This window comes from Vigna umbellata, chromosome 2 (assembly GCF_029865625.1).
Source record: "Vigna umbellata cultivar VRB3 chromosome 2, Vumbellata_1.0, whole genome shotgun sequence".
Taxonomy (NCBI): Eukaryota; Viridiplantae; Streptophyta; class Magnoliopsida; order Fabales; family Fabaceae; genus Vigna; species Vigna umbellata.
Window position 1 is genome coordinate 50,650,966 of NC_142166.1, and position 21,580 is coordinate 50,672,545.

The following is a 21,580-nucleotide window of genomic DNA, read 5'->3' on the forward strand; positions in this document are numbered from 1 at the left end:
TAAACAAATTTTGTTATTTTTCCACGACTTTGTAAAGTAAAAAAATTATACATTTATTTAACAACTTACAAAACAAATCCTTAACCTTTTCGATAATTATTTTTAAACCAGCATAAATCCATAATTTTGAAACTAAATTAACCAAAATTCTTAAAAAAAACGACATTCATCTTCAGTTTCGTCTTATTTATGTTGAAAATATCCGGCCAAGACGATAAGTGGGCCTGGAACTATGGGCTAAGAAGAAGCTTTTTCTAACCTCAATAATAGAGAAACACGTGTGGATATCGTATTGGTTACGTAGTTTACAATAATCAGGGAAGCGTGCATAAAGATTCCCCAAAGATCAAAATATCCATTGCTCTTTCTGAATTTTTTCTTCATGTAATGGCGACTCCGTCACTCTCCCTCCTCTTCAGTCTTCTCCTTTTCTCTGCCACCTTAGCCATCGCCGAACGAATCGACGGTGAAGACGACCTTCTGATCCGTCAAGTGGTGCCGGACGCGGAGGAGCACCTGCTCAACGCCGAGCACCACTTCTCCGCCTTCAAGGCGAAGTTCGGCAGGACTTACGCCACGCAGGAGGAGCACGACCACCGCTTCCGCATCTTCAAGAATAACTTGCTCCGAGCGAAGTCGCACCAGAAGCTTGACCCCTCCGCCGTCCACGGCGTCACGAAGTTCTCCGATCTCACTGCCGGCGGAGTTTCGCCGCCAGTTTCTGGGTTTGAAGCCGCTTCTTCTTCCCACCGACGCTCAGAAGGCTCCGATCCTTCCGACCAACGACCTCCCTAGCGATTTCGATTGGCGCGACCATGGAGCCGTTACTGGCGTCAAGAATCAAGGTTCTTGCGGGTCGTGTTGGTCGTTTAGCGCTGTGGGAGCGCTGGAAGGTGCTCATTTTCTTTCGACCGGTGAGCTCGTGAGTCTAAGCGAACAACAACTCGTGGATTGTGATCACGAGGTTAGTCTTTTTTATTTATAGAAAGTATTGTCTCTTCTTTTTGCGAATATGTCATTCATGCACTTGCATAGCAATTGATTTGACCACAGTTGTGATATATTGACGCATGATGCTCCGATCAGTGGAATCTTTTTATTTTTTTGAGAATTTGAACACAAGTTGGATAGTTAGGTTGATGCTAAAAAGTAAAATTAACCTCCTGTGACCTGGTTTGGATTTTGCAAAAACATCGTGCATTAATCATGTGCCTACAACTTTCTTAGTGTGACCCGGAAGAGCGTGGAGCATGTGACTCTGGTTGTAACGGTGGGTTGATGACCACTGCATTCGAGTACTCACTCAAGGCTGGAGGACTAATGCGAGAAAATGACTATCCTTACACCGGAAGAGACCGCGGCCCCTGCAAATTTGATAAGAGCAAAATTGCAGCATCTGTAGCTAATTTTAGCGTTGTTTCCCTTGACGAAGAACAAATTGCGGCTAATCTGGTGAAGAATGGTCCTCTTGCAGGTAGCTCTGTTTTTTTGCCTGACTCCCTTTTATTTATAATCATTTACCTCCAAGGAAATACTAAAATATCTCCAGGATAGTTTCAATAATTTGATCGTCCCACCAAGAATAAGATATGTTGAATCTCTGATTAGAGGAAACACTGACTTTTGCTTTCCATGGTACAGTTGGTATCAATGCAGTTTTTATGCAGACATATATTGGTGGCGTCTCATGCCCATACATCTGCGGGAAGCACCTGGATCATGGAGTTCTTCTGGTAGGCTATGGTGCTGGTGCTTATGCTCCAATTCGGCTTAAGGAAAAGCCTTTCTGGATCATAAAGAATTCATGGGGGGAAAGCTGGGGAGAAAACGGATATTACAAGATCTGCCGAGGTCACAATGTATGTGGGGTGGACTCGATGGTTTCAACTGTAGCTGCTATACATACTTCTAACAATTAAATATGGATGCCTAGACGTCGTAGCGGGCACCGGTATAGTGCGTATGTAAATAAGTTGGATGATGTCATGTTATGGAGGAGTAAACTACTAAGACAATGTTTATGATTTACTTTATTCTGCAATTCTCTGTGCTAGGTTGTCTAGCTTCAAAACATTACCCACCGTGATCGATAGTTATTGTATGTAACCTCAATGTGATGAATTTGTGTCCCCATAATTAAAGTTGTCCACATTCCTATGCCTTGTACACTTATAAGAGAAATCTGCTATAGGAGAACAGATAAACTGGTGTCAGTTATAAGTTGTCTATTACAGTAATTTGACATATGTGGTTGTAAACAGCAATAACTAACGGGTCAAAACAATTCCTGGACTTAATTGTCTTTCTTCATGCTGGAAAGATAGGTTTTCAATTGGGTAGGGCCTGATTTTAATCATGTAGGATAGTTTTACATATACGACAAGTTAAGCTGTCGTATTTCTATCTATTTGGAAATCATCCTAGCAGTTTCCAAACTTACAGCTCATCCTCATCATGTAAATAAAAACGAGAAGAACTTGTCATACCTCGTAGAATTTGTTCTGGAACTCCACCCATTGAAGTCTCAAAACATGCAAGAAAGCACAAGTTTCCATTATGAGTAACACACAACAGTTGCACAGATAAAAAACAAAAATGCCAACAACGAGAATAATAGTGTTATTATACCTTCTTTAATGGCCCGCCACTTTTCTATAACACAACTAAAGAACGTAACCCAGGCCAGAAGCAGAACTTTGTCATAGAAAAGACTTGACAGTTCCGAATAAGCTAAGCTTAAGCTGAACAAAACCAAAATACAAGGAAAAAATTATAATGAAAGGATACGATTTATTTAAAGTAGAACGGTTTACAATAAAGGGTTGAGCTAAAAGTGCCTTAAAAGTTGAGGAACATCAAATATGCACTAAATGCTTCTCTGATTAATTATCAAACAAGTGTTTCCCTTTCCAACAAATATCATCTTTTAGAAACAATTGAAGCATTGTCGGGTAATAAATAAAGAAGTATCTTCAAAAGAAAATTCAAACATTAATTCACCATATTATAATCTCTTCTGATAGACTCAACTTTCATCTAAAAAGTGTCATTTCCTTTTATATTTCCAATAATTTTCTTACCAGATAAATCTTTTTCTATTTTTACACCAGTCACTATTTATCTAAAATAAAATGGTATGAAAATCTTGTAGAACAAGTAGCTGCAACTAATGCGTGGACGACAATAAAACCGTATCAGTTTTTGTCATTTAACTACCCTGACTAGAATTTCCAAGCAACCAACCCTTGAAATGACAGAAAAGGGGCCCGATCCTGAAACTTGCTTACACAATAAAAAGGACAAGAAATTAGTGTCGAGGTTTCTTCATCAGAGCTAATGATAACTTTGTTATCAAATCAATAACACATACATGTGGACCTAACCAAGATATGTGGGCTTACTGACTGGTAAGTTACAAGATATAGGTTTTATACTGTCTTTCATGGTTTCGTCCATGATAAAATGCCTACATTTGCCTATCTATAAAAATCTAACCAAGGGGCGATGCATTCAATTCACGAAATTACTAGGCTGTGTACAATCAAAAGACGATGGTTTCACACTCCTTCAAAAACCAAGTAATTTTCGGAGGTTTCTTCCATTCTTAAGGCGATATCAGGATTCCAAAGCCCGTTGGACTTCATTCAAGTTCTTGCCATCCACGGGATGCAAGTTCATCAAAAGGCAATTTCCATGTCTATGTTGAATTTTGATTAATTGAAACAAAATTTTACATACCAGAATCGAAGGCTTTCAACTACCAACCTGAGGGCCCGAAAACGTAGATACGAAGCTGTATTAGACACAGCTCCAAGCGCAAATTCGATTATATGTATGAGTTGGTGCACCAAAACCTCGCTGAAGTCAAACTCATCATGGTCACGGGGAACACTGTGTGACTCTGATTCGACAGGATCATCCGTCTTGTATAGCAAAGAGTAAGATTAACCTTGATGCCCTGAGGAAGAAAGGTAGTAAAAATTAGAATGTGATGTAATAAAAATGAGAAGAAAAGAAATAAAATCGTAGTTTTGAGTGTACTTCTTGATGTTGCTTCTTCAGGAGAAACGGCTTCGGTGCTAGCATCCATGGTACAAAAAACAAGTGCCAAAAGTAGTAAGACAAGCTAACATCAATGAAACAGTGGACAGTTCATATTGAGAAGAGTTCCATCATCGTAATAACATAGCGTATACCAAAAGCCATTTCCATTAAGTCTCCAAGTTTCTGTCGTTATTAACAACATTGAACAAAATGATAGAGGCATAAAATAAAATAGGAGGAAATGTTCGGATTGACTACAAAAAATCGATGACTTTGAGTTAAGTAGCTGACCGGAAAATTGTTTCTCTACGACTACAAGACACAAAGCAGTCAGTAGTAGGCATATGCCATTGTTAGTACCAAATATACTTTTATTTAAAATAAAAGCTTTCAGAAATACAACAATCACTCTTTACTCTCACAGTGGTGCACACAATCATCACAACTCACAATAACTTAACACAATAACATACACTCCCACTCTTTACTTCTCTGGAATTTCACCCTACACACACCACACTCCTCTTTCTCTTTTTTTCACACACTCACAAACCTTTCTTTCTCTACTGCACCTTTGCTTATTTCTTTCTCGGTGGTGGTTGTTTTTCTTTGCACATCTTGCTCTCATTATATAACCAATAAAAGAACTAAACTCCAAGAAACATTGGTGCAGATTTTCGGTACTTCACTTCCTCAAAATCTTCAACTTTACAAAAGTGGGGAACATTGGCTTCCTTATTCAGCAAGTGGGCCCCATCCATTTAACGTTTACCCAACAAAATTCCCCCGTAAACGTAAATGGGTCTTGAGTTTTTCTCATCCTATACCAAATTTACTCATTCCATTATTACTTGGATTCTTCCTGTCGAACATCTCTTTTGCTTCGGTAGTCTTCTTCTTGACCTTGACTCTCTTCTTCTTAACCATAACTGATTTTTCACTAATTGGATTCATCTCTACACTTTCATCTATTCTATTCGCCATACTGCTGAAGTTTTCAGCCTCCGATCGCAGTGCGACCGTTGCACTTTCTTCTAGTTGCTTCGTCATTTCTTTCTTCTCACGAAAAATATCATCTCCCAAGTGGTCAATTTTATCACGCTTCTTTGTAGCATCCGGATCCATCATCTTTAATTGCTTTAATGAATCATGCAATTCGGACATCGTATTTTCCGCGGCAACACGGGCTCGACGCTCTCGATCCAGCTCTGCAAGAACCTCTTGAAATTTCTCTACAGAAACATAATCTGAGTTTCCCACTTTCTCTGATGGACTTTCCGGACTCTCCACCTGCTCCTCTACACTATCTGGCAAAATCATCAGCAAACTCTCCATTGTGCTTTCTGTTGAGCTATCCACCACGCTCTCTGCAAGCTCCTTCGAGCTATACAAACTGACCAAACACCTTTCTGGACTGTCTGATCTCCATGACTTTGCATAATCTGGATGCGTCTCGACATCCGATCTCCACAACTCTTCACACCTCGGACGCATCTCGGCATCCGGTTTCCACATCTTCACGCAACTTGGACGCAGTTCAACATTCGATCTCCAACTCCTCAATGCAGTGTCCGGGCTCTTTCTCGGCAACGCTGCGTCTGGACTCCTTGCCATCAACAAAACTCCTAACTCTTCACTTTCTTTCTCTGCTTCCTCTGTATGGAGATTCATCTCCTCCTTTTTCTCAGCCCTACAATATTTTGCTATATGACCGGGCTTACCACAATTATAGCACTCAGCCGATCTACAGTCATATGCATAATGGTCGTGCTTACCACATCTAAAGCACTCTACACTTGACCGATCTCCTCGGCCTTTCCATTGTCCTCGGCCACGCCAATTCTGCCGACCGGTTTGCTCTTCCTCATCTTCATAATCATTTTGGCCTTGACCTCTTCGTCCTTGGCCTCTTCCTCCAGGATCACCTCGGCCTTGAGTGTTCCGAGCTCCTCTCCTCAGATCAAACTTTGCCTGAAGTGCCTGATCAAGTGGCTGATACAACTTTCTTCTCCGTTGTTCGTGCGCCTCCAAAGATCCTGCAAGCTCTTCAACCGAGAGTTTTGACAAGTCCTTTGACTCTTCAATGGCACACACAATGCTTTCAAAATCATCTGTTAACGATCTCAGAATTTTCTCCACAACCCGACTGGCTGATAACTCCTCTCCGTTTCTACAAATTTGATTTGCCACTGCTTCCACCCGAGATATATACTCGGTTACTCTTTCTTTTTCCTCCATTCTCAAACTTTCAAACTCGCCTCTGAGAGTTTGAAGCCTGACTTGCTTGACTCGGTTGTCACCTTTGTATACTTTCTCCAGAATTTGCCATGCTTCTTTTGAAGATTTAGCATTTACTATCTTCTCAAAGCCAGATTCATCCACAGCTCGGTACAAAATGTATAGAGCTGATTTATCCTTCACACGCGTTTTCTTCAATGCTGCAAGTTGGGCAACCGTCTGTCCTTCGTCGTCTGTGGGTTCTTCGTACCCATTCTCCACTACATCCCATACGTCTTGGGATCCAAGAAGAGCTCTCATTTGCACACTCCAATTATCAAAGTTGACTTTCTTTGTCAATTGAGGAAGGGACACACTGTTTGCAAGGTTTGCCATTTCTCACTCTCTCCTTTTTTTATTTCTCGGACACTCAAGTTCTCACAGCTCTGATACCAATTTGTTAGTACCAAATATACTTTTATTTAAAATAAAAGCTTTCAGAAATACAACAATCACTCTTTACTCTCACAGTGGTGCACACAATCATCACAACTCACAATAACTTAACACAATAACATACACTCCCACTCTTTACTTCTCTGGAATTTCACCCTACACACACCACACTCCTCTTTCTCTTTTTTTCACACACTCACAAACCTTTCTTTCTCTACTGCACCTTTGCTTATTTCTTTCTCGGTGGTGGTTGTTTTTCTTTGCACATCTTGCTCTCATTATATAACCAATAAAAGAACTAAACTCCAAGAAACATTGGTGCAGATTTTCGGTACTTCACTTCCTCAAAATCTTCAACTTTACAAAAGTGGGGAACATTGGCTTCCTTATTCAGCAAGTGGGCCCCATCCATTTAACGTTTACCCAACAGCCATGACCCTAGTCACCAGCAAAAAAAGGAATGGAAACGTGATAATTGCGTATACACCAGGATTTGCTTCGTGGTACTTGACGACTCTGTCAAGAAATAACGATTATTTTAGTTTCAGGTTGATTATCAATAGATCAAGAAGCAACAAAGAATCGGTTATTGGACTTTGATGACTTCATTACTGTGGCCAAACACTTCAGCAATATTAGATATTAATAGAAAGGCTAGCCAGACACACTCTAAAAGAAAACACAAATCCTAATTTAATTACATAAAATACATTTGTTACCGTTGTAAGGTCTGTAAAAATTGGAAACCTGTATCTTGGGATGTTGGCCAAAAGAGTTGATTATCTTATGCCAGTCCCCGGTTTTTCAGAAAGTATGCTCCACTGTAAATTTAATATACATGATACATCATTGGAGTAGGAAAATGTTGGGTTAATATGATAATTTATAAATACGATATAAATTTCAATCTAATCGAGAATTTTTTTTTTGCATGATTTACGGGCCTGAGATTGATTTCTTATATAGGCTATAGCTGTCCACATATCCTGACAATAGAGAGATAAAAAACACTATTTCTATGTTGACCTACGAAAAACAAATCAATGTAAAATATGATAAATCTATAGACAACATGAGATCCATGGCAAGGAAAACAAAGAGGAAATCTTAATCGAGAATGAAGAAGAATGGAAAATATCGTGGACGTAGAGCAAGGTAGCATGCATGAGAAGGAATAAAATAAATACTTGGATTGGTAAAGTAATTTTTTTTTTCACTTCTTATATTGCTAATGGGGTTTGCGAATAATCACCAAAGTTTCATTTTAATTTTGGGGGCCAGCGCATTTTTGGCGGGACTCATAATGCAATCATAAAGATAGGGGATAATCTCTTTATTTTAAGATGTAAGTGATACTACCATATATATGTTAATTATGTACTTACCATATCTTGAAAAGTTACAACAATTATTATGTATAAATTATATAATTATCAGAGGAAGTACATGTTTGTGGAGACCTGAACTTGATATATGTGGTTCTAACACTTTTGCTGGGTTTAGTTTGGACATATGTATGTGTTATAGTGATCAAGTTTTAATCGAAAAAACATATTTCTAAAATTCATTGATGGATTAAAATTTCTTCTTTGTATAGATTATGTCTCAAAAATTTATATTAATCCACAGATATTTTATGATCTGTACTGGTCATATTCTAAGAATAAATAGTGACAAATTGTTGCTGCTAACAAGCCACCAAGCATGACAGAAGCTAATATTGTAGTGATTTCACTTTCTATATTTGTTCTCAGCTATAACAAAACAAATAAACAAACGAGTAAAGTTAGAGCGACCAAGAGGACCCGTATAACATGCGCCATCACATTGGATTAAAACTATTGAATCTTTAGGCATGATTCTTTATGATTGAAAGAGCAAGTCAAATCAAAATTACCTGATGGGGATTTTTTTCAATGAGAGGAGAATGAAATTTGAAATTCTCATGCTGAGGGCTAAATAAAGCACCCATAGGCATCTACTATTTCTTGAAAAGAATAAGTGAATTGTTTGTGCAAAAATAGGCAGGCTGTGATTCCTTTGTCCCTAAAACCTGAAATATCGCCTCAACTTGAGAACTGCTGCAATACTCTGTGAATCTGTCAAATATTGAATAAATTAATTAGCTATGCCATCCATTAAAACCGGCATTACTCGTATGCCTCAGCACAACGCATCAGAAATTAAATCACAATTCCAGGACAGACCCGGTTTATTGCAAAAATAGGACATTTCTTTGTCGCATTCATACTTAGCATATTTAGAGTGTGATAGATGCATATTTCCTTCTTCATCAATAAGTTAAAATGCAAGAAAGGAAATGTTAGCATTGGAATGAAGATTAATTGCAGAAGCTTAGAAATAAAGCTGAAAAGGAAAACATGAAAAACAATGAAATACTTCATCTAAAATGAAACAAAACTGAAGGCTCCACTGCTCATAGTGATATCCAATTGTCTGCAATAGAGTGCTCCGGTGAAGCAATCCTGCATGGAGTCTTCAATTCTGCAAGTCTTCCTGAAACCTATCAAGTTCGTAATAATCAGTAATTAGTTTCTACATATCTAATTGCAAGATGCTCAAGACTTAAATTTAAGAATTTAAAGTAACCTTCTCCCCTGACAAAAGATCAAGAACAGAATGTTCAACCACAGCCTGTTTGACTGTCTGAGAAAAACGTTTCCCCCAGTAGCACGAAATAGAATTTTTTCGAATGTAACTGATTTTTCCCTCGAAACAAGTCCACCGATAAACCCCAGCTTAATTTGCTTTGTTGTCATCTTCTCCTGAGCATAAATTTTCTTAGCATCAGAAAGAGAACAAAACTCTAAATTAACAAATAGAAACTACAAAGCTGCAGCTAACCTGTTCCAATAATAATGGGCTGTCAATAGATCTTTCAGCAGTTATCTGAAATTCAAGCTTTTTCTGGTGAGCTACGGCATTAACTTTTTGCTGAATAGAAAAATTCGCCAACCTGAAATGATATATCAAAAAAGGCATTACCACTTGGACCTCTGTTTTCTTATCCAATCAAGGAGAGAAAAGAAAAGACCAAGCTATATGATCATATATGAATGCAACTAGCCCGAGAAAAAGTTTGCTTCTGTACTAACTGTATGTATACACTTCTATTTAAAGTTTAAACACAAGAAAGATCAACAGCAGAGTTAACCTAATCAGAAGCGATTATAGAATTTGTGGCAGTGAAGAACTTAGCAAATCATACCTTCTTTTGAACAAGTTTATACTCTGATGGCTCATTGTAAGCGTGTTTCAACTTCTCATTATTTGCGTTAATCTGAAGATCACGTTCAAGTTCTTCAAGTTTAACCAAGACAAACAAAAAAATAATCACCAGATACTGCGTTCTTGAACAGAAGAACCGGTGACAATTTTCAGAGCATAAAACGACCTCCGAACTTTTCAGATCAACATTATCCTCACCTGCCGGCCATGTTGAGGGTGATACACCTGCTTTCGCCATTTGTTCCTTAAACAACCGCAGCCTACGCGCCATTTCCTCACATATTTTAATCTAGATGATAAAATGATAAGTTTCTCCATTCAGAAAATCAAAATCAATTCTCTTAAATATGCTGCCACGAATTTTTTTCACAACTGTTAAACGTACGAGGATATTGGGTATTTTAGGAACATTGATAATTTCCATTAGCATACGATACCAAAATTAATAGTGTGGAGCTTAAAGTTTCCTGAAAGACATAATACTATCTACATTAAGCTGACAAAAAAAATTAAATAAATAGTTACCAATGTAAGAAACAAATAACATTCAGATAGATGAAGGCATCAAAACACAACGGAAAAAAGTGAATCAGAGCATCAAATGTCATAGCAATGTAGGTTTCAAAATTCAGTGTAAAAGAATCTAAAACAAGAGCAATGAGAACTGAAGAGGAGCCGCACGTCTTTGAATTAGAAAAGGCTGAGATCGCCGAGGTAAGAGATGGATCGATAAGCTGATTCGATTGGAATGAGCAATCGAACTATTTGCATGGGCTCTCTGACTGTAGCAGATCCATCGTTGGGAGAGAGCGACCTCGATTCACCGTTAGGACTTCTAAAAATGCACAAACACAAAATAAATTAACCAAACTGTGAGGCAAATGCTCTGGCTCTACAGAAAAAGAATTCATTGGTAAATCAAATCTTGCCGCTATTTCCATCTCGCGGTTTCTAATGTTTTCTCAACTTCCCGCGCATACAAATAACATACATACATACGTACGTACGTACGTATATATATATATATATATATATATATATATATATATATATATATATATATATATATAAAATTTATTATTAATGTTATCTTTATTAATGTATCATATTTTATATCTCTTCTGTTTAGTTTTGCTCTAACCTATTTTAAAATCTTAGATTTGTTTATAACATTTATTTATTTTGTAAATGTTTTAACCTTACTTTGTAAAATGTAGTATTCCAATTTTTAACAGCTTACTGTGGTTTAAAATAAGAAGTTATAAAATTAATAAAATAAACATATTTATCGCGATTTATAGATATAGTATTAATACATACACAAAAAAATAACTATAATAATAAATATATCTAAAAGAATTAAAAGTAATTATTGAACCATGAAGATTCTATGTAGTATTCGGTATAAATGCTTCAATATATGAATTTCATCCACTCGTACCAATAAAGTGATATTGCAAAAGAAAAAAAATAACACACAAAAATCAACCAAAGAGACAACATGACGAGCAATTGTTCAAAATAAAACTTTATAAACAATTAAATATATCACACATTAATTCAACATTAAAAACATTTTATAACTCATATGTACATATAATCATTTGACTTTATACTCGATTATCCAGATACATACTTTGACATAAATTTCACTAAAGGTGTACACTTGTAGTATCGTATATCATTTATATTTTGCATAGACATAAATATGGGTTTATCAACCTACTACTTACAAGGTTAATCTTTCATTTATAAGACTAAAAATATAGAGTAAAGACCTATTGTCATTCTCTTCCCCACCTCAATCATTTATACACGAGTTGAATAGTTGGTAGAATATCACGATACCTCATTTATAAAATTTGTTTGTCAATCACAGTCTTAGTTTTTCAATCAGACGAACAAAAAAAAAGTCTTTAAAAAGAAGTAGGAAAATTCTAGAAAAATAATTTCTAAAAAAATGATGTATTTTAAAATAATAAAAATTATCTATAACAAAGCTATTTATATTAAAATCATTTCATATTAAAATAATTGATTCTTACTAATTTTCAATCATCGTCACTTATAAAGTATTACTTTATGAGTCTTTCATAACATATCATGTTTCTAATTAGTTTGAAAAAAGCTATAAAGCAAAATTTATATTATTAGGATATAAATATTATCGTAGAATAAGTGATCAATATGATACTTAATTAATATGCGTTATAGTTTCATTGTTGTCTAATTAATGTAAAAAAAAAGCGGTAAGAAATTTAAAGTGATTTATCATTAGCTTATATACACTTGACTTAGTATAACATGTTTTGTTAGTGCAAGATTGACAACTTTGATCAAATTTTAGTAAGCGTTAGGTGTTAATTTATAATAAAACATGTTTATCTTGATTTAGAATACTCTATAATAGGACATATATTTTATTATGACATTATATGGTTTATGTTATATTTCAGTTTGAAAAATGTATTTTTAACAATTTTTTTCACAATCTTTTTATAACAATCTATGTGATAATTTGTAAATGGTCAGTTTCAAATATATAAACCAAGAAAATAATGACACATAATCTATTGTCAAAAAGTTGTTAACATGTTATAGTCCAGTTAGTTTTCTATCTTTGCATGCTTATGTGTGTTTATAAGTAATTAAATTTCTAATTGATTTTATTAAAAATTACGTAATGAGTGAAAATTCACTTACTTCAGTAGCAAGTTAAATGAATTGTTTTAATCTTAAAAAATTATTTTATATTTTAACAAGTCAAGTATACCAAATCATTCAAGTAATACAATACAGCGAATTAAGTTAAGAGTATCGTTCTTCTAAGGGAATTTGAGTCATGTTATTCAATTAAAATTATTTATCAAGATCAATTACTGATAACATTTTAGATTTCAAATTGGCAATTAGCATGAAATTAACAACAGACAAAAATTTAAGATTTAAAAATACGATAAAAGATCACTGGAATTGGTCTAAGACTAACATTACAGTAATATCTTGGACAACATATATGATCGGTTCAAGCATTCACATAAGAGTATCTTGGTTTAATTCCTTAAAACAAGGTCTAAAATTATCTATTGAATTATTAATTCCTTAATTAATTCATCAGATAATTTTGCATTAAATTCAGATGTTGAGAATGACCAAAAACTCATAAGCTATTCCCAGCGTAGTTACTTTTAGTTTATGGTTCTAAAAATACTTCCCAGTACAAAAGAACTTTTAAAGAGAATAATACTTTCGTATAATCAAAAGCAAGTCAAGAAAAGAACAAGAATAGAAACATATATTGCACAGGAAATTTACATTAATGTGTCGTCATACAACCAATTTCAATGAACAGAAAATTTAGTCTATCCTAGACATCTCAAACGTACTCTTTACAACAATTCATTGTAGAAAATGAAGTCTTGATGTTTTGAAAGGTCTCCTGAGTTCTCCAGTATTTTTCTAACTTTTTCGTGTGTCAGAAGATGGTTTCTGCTTTTTTGTCACGTCTTTTAAAGTCACCTAACTTCATTAATTCGCTCAGCGCACAAGTGTGTGTTGTGCGCTGCTGTATCTAAGCTAAGGGAATGTGAGAGTAAAACTTCGTTTGAAACGAAAAATAAAAAGCAACGCGCGGCTTGAAAGACATGATTCAATTAGGGGTGGATTCTGATATCCGCCATTTTTTCTAGTATTTTAGAAATGAACATGCTCTTGACATCATTTTTTCTGTTCCACTAGACCCCCTTTTTTTGTTTTGGGGACAGGAAAGGGATTAATGATGTAAATAGTACATGATGGGGCTCGAATTTATTCATTTCTCGGGAACAAGTATCTAAAATTTAATAAATTATAAAAAGTTCATAAGTATATTTTTAACTGTTGCACTTTAACTGATGTTATTCGCTCAGCGCACAGGTATTGATACACTATGCGAATTTCTTTTTTCTGGCTGTGCGAATTTTGGCTTTCGTTTTGCGAAAATTGGCTGACAAACTCCAAATTATACACCTTTTCCTATACAATAATTTACATAACAATCTACTTCCTATTATAACTTTTCACTGAGTAATAACATGAATAATTATAAGATTGAGATCATTTATAAGTGTAAAAATAATTCTTTTTCACACTTATCACTCAAATTATATCAGCACACATGAATAATAAATAATTTCACAAAAAAAAAAAAACTCTCACGTGGACGCATATAAATAAAAGTAGCACTGTACTAGAATCTATGGATCTGTAAATAAAGAAGATCCATAACAGTGTTTCTAATTAACTGTCTGATATGAGAATTCTCGTGCACATTAAATTAATATGGCATCAGGGAAATCAATTTCGAGTTGACAATTGTAAGACATGCATGCTATTCCAATCAAATATTTCCACATAACTCTTCCAAGTGCCACAAATTTTCTCAATCTCAACAATGACACATTTTTCTAAAGATAGTTTATTATCATTGTTCTAAAGCTTCTTCAAGTAAATATTACATTGTGGAAGATTGGTTTCTTCCATTAGATTTAATCTTATTAATATTTTTTTGTGACTGTCATCAATAATGTAAAGAATCCAATGGTTTTTCTTGTCATTAATCTTTGTCGAGAAATTTAATTGATCACTTTTGAAGAGATTTTATTTTGTCTGCATCAGTAGAGCTTGAATCTGAAACATTATTTAAGAGATTGAAAGTGAGTTGTAGTCATACCAATCAAATGAGTCTGTATTTAGCAAATAAATGTATGTCCTTGAAGCAGTTGGTTGTGAATGAATTAATGTTGGAGCGAAAAATATTAATCCTGACATGCGCTTCCAATGCCCCAAAATGAAGTTCCGAATTTCGTGCATGCGTAATTTGGGGAAAGAAAGTCGTTGCTGGCATGGTAGATGGAACTATTTATTCGATCAGAGCACTCAGGATTTGATCGTCTGAAAACGAAACGATAAAATTCTAATGCTATTATAACTTAGCACTTTCGTTACACAGATTGTCGTCATTTCAACTAGGCTCCAATTTTTCAATTCTAACAATTTCTATTGCCCTTGCGTGATAAGTATTTTCAAAGTGAATGAAAATTTCAAAATAGCATCTTAAACTAGAAATTCATTAGTATTATCAATGCTTGAAAAAGCTTAAGAAATGCTCTACTAAAGACTTACAAATACAACACAAAGTGACGGACAAATTTCACAGACCCACCCATTCTGAGTAAACATAAGAAAGACCAAGCCTTTTGGAGTTATAGTGTTCAGTTGATCGATCATCAATCTTAGTAGACAACAACACATCACATATTTGGACATAGTATTTTGCTAACGAGGGTCTTGTAATGAATGCAATGTCATTGCACATCTCACTTTATATGTGCATGTGTGTCGTGTCCATTGCCCCTTATCAGAGTAATTTATCAGGCTTGAGTTATGTTATTGCTTGATGCTTCAGCGTATGAAGTTAACAGCAAAAATTAGCGTCTTGTATACCAATTCTTTTAGCAAAATCGGAATATTTAACGGTTTTATGGGCAACTTTTGTTTTTGTTTTCTTCTCTCTTTCTTTTCTATCGACGCATGTGGCCAACAGAAGTGACTAGACTTAGAGCTACAATTATAGATTTAACTCTTTTCTTTTTCCTGTCTGGCTTTTCCTCCAAAAAGCATGAAGTTTTAGTCAACTCAAGTAATCTTAATATAATCACAGAGACTATCCACAAAAGATAAGCAGAAATAACATTTTAAAGTTGATTTTGCCAATATAGATGACGGGATCGAGAATTAAAAGGGTACAACCATGCAACTTTATTTCAAACACCTTCTCCACAAGCATGATCAACACTGGTAAAAAGATCAAAGAATTAGAAACTGGAGGGGCAATATATGACAGAAAAAGATGTTATTAATCTTAGATGAAAGAGAAAGAGACTGGTATGTCTCAATCAAGTGAAGGTTCTGTAGCACATGTTATGGGCCAGTTATTACAAAACTAGGGAAATTTTTTCTAGAGTTTCTGATTCTCCCTTGTGCACTAAAACAAGCAGTCTATTAAAGTATTGTTAGCCCTATCATATGGTATGTACCTTGACCTATTTCATTGGGCACTGTACACACTTATATGTATAAACATACATCACATGCACATACTTTTAGATGCATTAAACATTGAGCAAAAGAAGACATTTGCCAACTCAAGTCACATCCCTGGATCATGGATGTCTATTTCAGTGGATAAATTTTATTGTTTTTCAGCGATACAGTTGGAAAATGTTAGTTGTAATTCTTCATTCAGACGTAGTGTAGTTATATATGTGCATATTTCGATCGATTAAGGAGGAAAAAGGCATAGAAAGTGAGCCATCCAGTGTTTCGATCACTAGACTGCTAGAATGCTTAATTGCCAATTAGCTCGCAATGCATGGGTGGCAAGTTTCTCCCATAAATCGTTTAAATAAAAGAAATAAAAAAGATGTAAAAGAGATAAAGAAAAAAAGAGGCTCTAAAATTCTATGCTAAACCACACACGAAACCTACTCATTCTATTTCGATCTGGCAAGCAAACGGATAAACGGGAAAAAGTGGCTTCGAGTTCAGCACCAACCAGAAAGCTCATTCAACATTAACCCAGAAAAAGAAAAATACTATAAAGAAATTAGAACATTCAGCAAAACACTACTTAACACAATGATGCACACATATCCAAATGCTGTCCGTGTCAAGCAAACACACCACAGCCCCACAGTCACGGTAAAACGAAAATGAAAATGTATGTGCTCTAGAATTGAAAAGTGACAATGAGTTTACCAATAAAATTAAAATACCAATGAAAATCTGAATTGACATTCGGATGACACAAAACAACTATCCCCGGCCCATTTAATTTCATGCACTGGAATCATTGGCATAATCATTCTTTTAAGAATTATTAACTACTTTTCCTTCTAGCTAGCTAGCTACTTCAGCTTGCATCAAGTTCCATGGATGTACCGAGGAGCAACCATAATCAATAATTCCAAGCAGACTCAATTAATGACAAAAAATAAGAGAGAAAGAAAGACTCGGTTTCTTCAATTACTGTCCGCATAGATAGAGAAAGAGACGTCTTTAGGACCTTGGGGGATGGAAGAATTGTGTACCAGACATGAAAGCATTCAGCGAAGCGGGGTAAAGTGAAGGCTCAAATGGGTTGTTTCCACCGACTGTTGTGGCTGTGGCTGTGGCTGCGGCGGTTATTAAACCAAGATGTCGGGGTTCACCACCGGAGGAACCCTCAGTAACTGCACCGGTGTAAGAACTTTCAGGACCTTGATCGTAGAGAATTCCCTTGAAAACATGCCCTCCGATGTTGACAGAGGTTTGGTACGCGCACTGTTCATCTGAAGCGTCCACTGCGCTGACTCTCACACACCGAACACCGCCGAAGTGCTCACTTCAGGTGGGAAATGCCCCAGCTCTAACCCTAAGTACAAAGAAATCACACATTAATTAAATCAAAGAATTAATCATCCAAAAAACAAAACTAAACCATATTAATTACTTGTGTGTGTGCCCTCTACTTTCCGCTATCATCACAAGAGGAAAAAAGGAAGAAAAAAAAAAAAGTCTTGGCAAAGTCTCACATGGATGGAGCTCAAATAATTTCGTCAGTTTTACTCAGAAACAGTGATGGAATATGGAAAAAAGAAGAAAGAGAGGGGCGGAAAAACCAAGAGAAAAATGTGATGGGTGACCAAGGAGCGTCGTTGCATTTTCATACTTTCAGTCAAATACTATGGACTAGTCAGTTGTATCTAGTCATAGAATAAAAGACTACAATGAGTGTTACATCGAGATCTCAGTGCATCATCATCTGTGTGTAGTAGCGGTAGCAGACTAGTTCAAAAAGTTACAAGGTTGAAATCCATATCTCAAGAAAGTTACATTTATATACAGAAGAGAGACAATTAATTAAACCATTTTTTATTTATTTGAAGTGAGGACGATACTGTAATGTAATATGAAAGTTAACCTGCGATGGGTTGTGGAGCGGAGACGAGCTGAGTGTCTCTATGATATCGTTTGGGAATATTCTCTGGGCGAAATTGTTGTGGGCTCTGCAAGGAAGCGAGTTGTTGTTGTCGTTCGCGGCGTTTGGCTGCTGGAACCCAAGTGCTCTTAACGTGGGTTTGGCACTGAAACCCTCGGGTCTTACAGCAGGTCCTGCATCTGAGATGTGTACAATCTTTCTTGGCTTGGTTACCACAGTCCTGACAGTTCATGCCGCTGCTTCCTGCACCTCCGGACCTCATGACAGTTAATCCAAATCTCGTTGACTCATCAGACACACAGAGCGAAACCTCCTCCTCGTTCACGCTCGAGCAGTTCCTGCGACTAGGACCCACTCCAAACGCAAAGTAGTTGCTCAAGTTTTGGGGTGCAGCTTGGGGCTGATACGACTCTGGCCATATCTCGAACCCCTTGTTGTAGATCTCCTCGTTCCTGAACAACAATAGGTTATTCCCGTTGTTGTTGTGGATATTGTTATCTCCTTTTTCCACCTCTCCCTCTTCCTTGTTTTGTGGACCTCCCCTTCTAGTTCCACCTAGAGAGAAGAACCCGGCCATTTGTTGCACCCCAAAGCTGAAACGATTTTCCCCAATTCAGACACAATATCCATAGCAGAACCTTCGCCCAATCTTAAAATCTTTTACCCAAGATCGGGGCTACAGCTGTAAATTTTGGGTTAATTAAGGCTAACCTTGCACATACAAAAAAAAAAAAAAAAAAACACTGCTAGGTTTGCTTACTGCTTACTACTAGTAATTTTTGACCCGATCGTTTTCTTTTCTTTCTCTTTTTTTTTTTTTTGTCTTATTCAGTCTTAGTATGTGGGTGTGATGTGTTGTGTGGTGGGGCGTCTGAAATATGATCTTCTCTGGGCTGGTTGAGTTTTTGCAGCTTTTGGGGGAAACTGTTTCTCACCAAAAAAAGAAAAAGACGTAAATTAAAGAAAACACAGGAATTATCAAATGTGTAAAGAAGAGAGGATTTGGAGTTGGTGAAACCGAATTCCCTTAGAAGCAATTATGGCACGGAATTAGAGCTTCTGCTACGCCGCCACGGTAACTGCACCCATCTACTCTACTGTATAAGTCTCATTTATGAATATCGTCTCACCAATCCCACACAATCTCTCTCTACCTCTTTGCTTTCTAGTTTAGACTTTAGACTGCTCTATCCTACGCTGCACGAGAGGAATTCAAGCTAGCTTTGTTTCCATGGTGTCTTGCCCTGTCTAACTGGGAGTGTGGTACTGTCATCTGATGAGAGTGTGTGTGTGAAAGAGAGAGAGAGAAGAGATAGGTGGTAGTGTGTCATGTGTGCGTGGAGGAACATGAAAATCTATCACTTAGCATTTCTCTACAGTTCTCTTTCAGTTTCAATAAATCTCGGCCGGGATGAGTGAACCACAACTGTGCTTTGACCATCCAACGGACACTACTTCTCCACGTGTCATATCACCAGCTTTTGCTTATTCGTCCTTGCACCGGAAAACCCGCTGGTACTTTCTCTGACCGTCCCCATAAATTAAGATTTTTTTTCTCTTATTTTTAACGTCTCTGAAGCAATCTTCCCCATTGTGGAATACCAGTACTGTGCACCACTCAACCATCAACCATCAACATGCATCTACGTCCCTCCTTTCACCGCTCAAATCTTTCACCCCTTACTATCCAACGGCTCTCATAACTCTTACCCTAGCATAAGTAGCCATATTTTCTAACTCTCAAGTCTCGTTCAATATCATAAAGGATGTTTTAAAATGACAGTAAATATTTTTTATGAATTACACTTTCTTTGTCCAAAAATTACAATATAGATTTATTAATGGTTATATATAAAAGATGTTTAATATAATAAAGATATAAAAGGTAATAAATAGAAGTAGAAGTATTGGAAAGGGAGTGTGGGGTAGGTGTTGGGAGTATTTATGAAATGGTTTACTACTCCCGCTGTGTTATCTGTCCCATGCCTCGTATTCCACCTCAAAATTCTTGGCATAATGATTATATGATTGACTCGCAATGTGGCATAATAATATGTTAATGGATGGAAAATTCATTGGAGGCAATAGAAAAAGAGTTTCTCCGTGAGAGGTCAACACCTGTGATGCAAAATTTGGCCAGACATGACCCAGGAAATACATCCCGTGTCGTCTACATGGAAATCGCACACGGGCCATTTCTCGCTAACAAGTGGGGTACTCCGATACTCTTCATTTTCACCAACTCAAAAAAGGAAACATTCATACAATACTAGAATTTCATCATCGTATTATAGTGCATCTATGTGTATTTTGAATTCACATTGGTGATTACGAATTGATGAATCATAAAGAAAGAGTTAAATTGTTGACTTGGTGCAAAAATAAATTTAGTTTATACACATAATGGTTTTTGAGTTGAGAATGTAGTCAATAATCATGCACGTTTCCCTTATTTTGCGTGAGTTTGTTTTTCTCTCATGAATCGTATTTCTTACAGCGTGTGTAGCAAGTCGTTTAGTAGTATATAGTTTTTCTTTGTTTTTGTATTTTATTCAACAAGCATGAGTAGTAGAATATGATTGTTGTTTGCTCGTGTTCCGAATTTATAGCAGCGAATACTGGAATATTAGTGCTGGATCAGACTCGGAAGACAACCAAACAAGTTTAGTGTGGGTTAAAGAGTAAAGCTCTATACTTAATATAGAAGTCATATTAAAAAAAAAAACCAAAGACACGTTATTTTCCGTGAAAATTATAATTAAAAGTGAACTATTTTATTTCAAAAACAAATAAAATTGTATGGATTCTTTTCATTTATACTAACAATTAAAAGTGATTTCGGTTTATAAGTTTTAAATTACTTTTTTATGTCAATGAGAACTAAATCTAGGACACACATTGACTAAAGGGAAAGATTATAAGATGATCTTTATAAAATGTATTGGACCACCTTGAAAACCTATATACATAATAACGCAAAATTTATTCATTATAAATAAATAAAGAAAACAATAATTAAAGGAACTTAAAATTATAATTAGGGAACAAAATTTAAGGTGTTTTCAAAAGAATTTAACATAATAAATGTTAGATAGCAATTGCTATTGGAGTGGAGGAAATAAAAACAATTGGAACAACTTTAAATAATTTTTTTGAAATAAATGATAAAAGAGATTTACCATTAGTAAAAAAAATTGTTAGAAAATATAGAGGTTGATAATTAATAATATAAGTATTTTTTTTATGTAATTGTGATTTTTAATTTAGGCGAGTACAAAGTATTAATAATTCTTTTTATCATAGATTTCCAAAAGAAAAATTATATATATATATATATATATATATATATATATATATATATATATATATATATATATATATATATATATATATATATATATAAGTTTTGAGCAGATTTGTATTCTACAAAAACTTCATCTTCAATTAATTTTGTGTATCAACCTCTTTCTTCTTTTTTTCAAAGAACTATCGTTCTCTATTTCCCATTTTTTTTCTAAATAGTAATTTCATGTTTTTTTATAAAATATTTCTGTTTATCTAATTCATAATTTTGAATTCATATTTCAATAATTT

The 21,580-nt window shown here is 35.5% G+C and overlaps 2 protein-coding genes and 1 pseudogene across 3 annotated transcripts; 1 reads left to right on the forward strand and 2 right to left on the reverse strand.

Annotated features, from left to right (window-relative positions):
- Positions 1-359: 359 nt before the first annotated feature.
- On the forward strand, positions 360-2,147 carry LOC148204257 (cysteine proteinase-like). The gene is made up of 3 exons (XM_088107370.1): positions 360-964; positions 1,228-1,474; positions 1,642-2,147. Exons 2-3 carry the CDS (start codon positions 1,279-1,281, stop codon positions 1,917-1,919), a joined length of 474 nt encoding a protein of 157 aa, XP_087963496.1. The 5' UTR covers positions 360-964; positions 1,228-1,278; the 3' UTR covers positions 1,920-2,147.
- A 1,953-nt stretch (positions 2,148-4,100) lies between these two features.
- Positions 4,101-10,197, reverse strand: LOC124847949 (uncharacterized). The gene is made up of 8 exons (XM_088107369.1): positions 10,165-10,197; positions 9,947-10,018; positions 9,583-9,694; positions 9,328-9,503; positions 9,118-9,241; positions 8,925-9,005; positions 8,615-8,816; positions 4,101-7,233 (listed from the first exon to the last, which is right to left on the reverse strand). The coding sequence occupies exon 8, from the start codon at positions 6,655-6,657 to the stop codon at positions 4,861-4,863; it is 1,797 nt and encodes a 598-aa protein (XP_087963495.1). The 5' UTR covers positions 6,658-7,233; positions 8,615-8,816; positions 8,925-9,005; positions 9,118-9,241; positions 9,328-9,503; positions 9,583-9,694; positions 9,947-10,018; positions 10,165-10,197; the 3' UTR covers positions 4,101-4,860.
- Positions 10,198-16,741: 6,544 nt separating this feature from the next.
- LOC124847948 (protein SHI RELATED SEQUENCE 5-like) lies at positions 16,742-19,335 on the reverse strand (annotated as a pseudogene). The gene is made up of 3 exons (XR_015784553.1): positions 18,747-19,335; positions 17,969-18,668; positions 16,742-17,419 (listed from the first exon to the last, which is right to left on the reverse strand). The product of XR_015784553.1 is annotated as a protein SHI RELATED SEQUENCE 5-like (transcript).
- Positions 19,336-21,580: the final 2,245 nt, after the last annotated feature.

What these genes read in the sequence shown, in the direction of transcription:
- LOC148204257 (XM_088107370.1), top strand. Translation starts at nt 1,279, where the DNA reads ATGACCACTGCATTCGAGTACTCACTCAAGGCTGGAGGACTAATGCGA. An exon ending in GAAGAATGGTCCTCTTGCAG is followed by an intron (nt 1,475 to 1,641) that starts GTAGCTCTGTTT and finishes TCCATGGTACAG; the next exon opens with TTGGTATCAATGCAGTTTTT.
- LOC124847949 (XM_088107369.1), bottom strand. Translation starts at nt 6,657, where the DNA reads ATGGCAAACCTTGCAAACAGTGTGTCCCTTCCTCAATTGACAAAGAAA.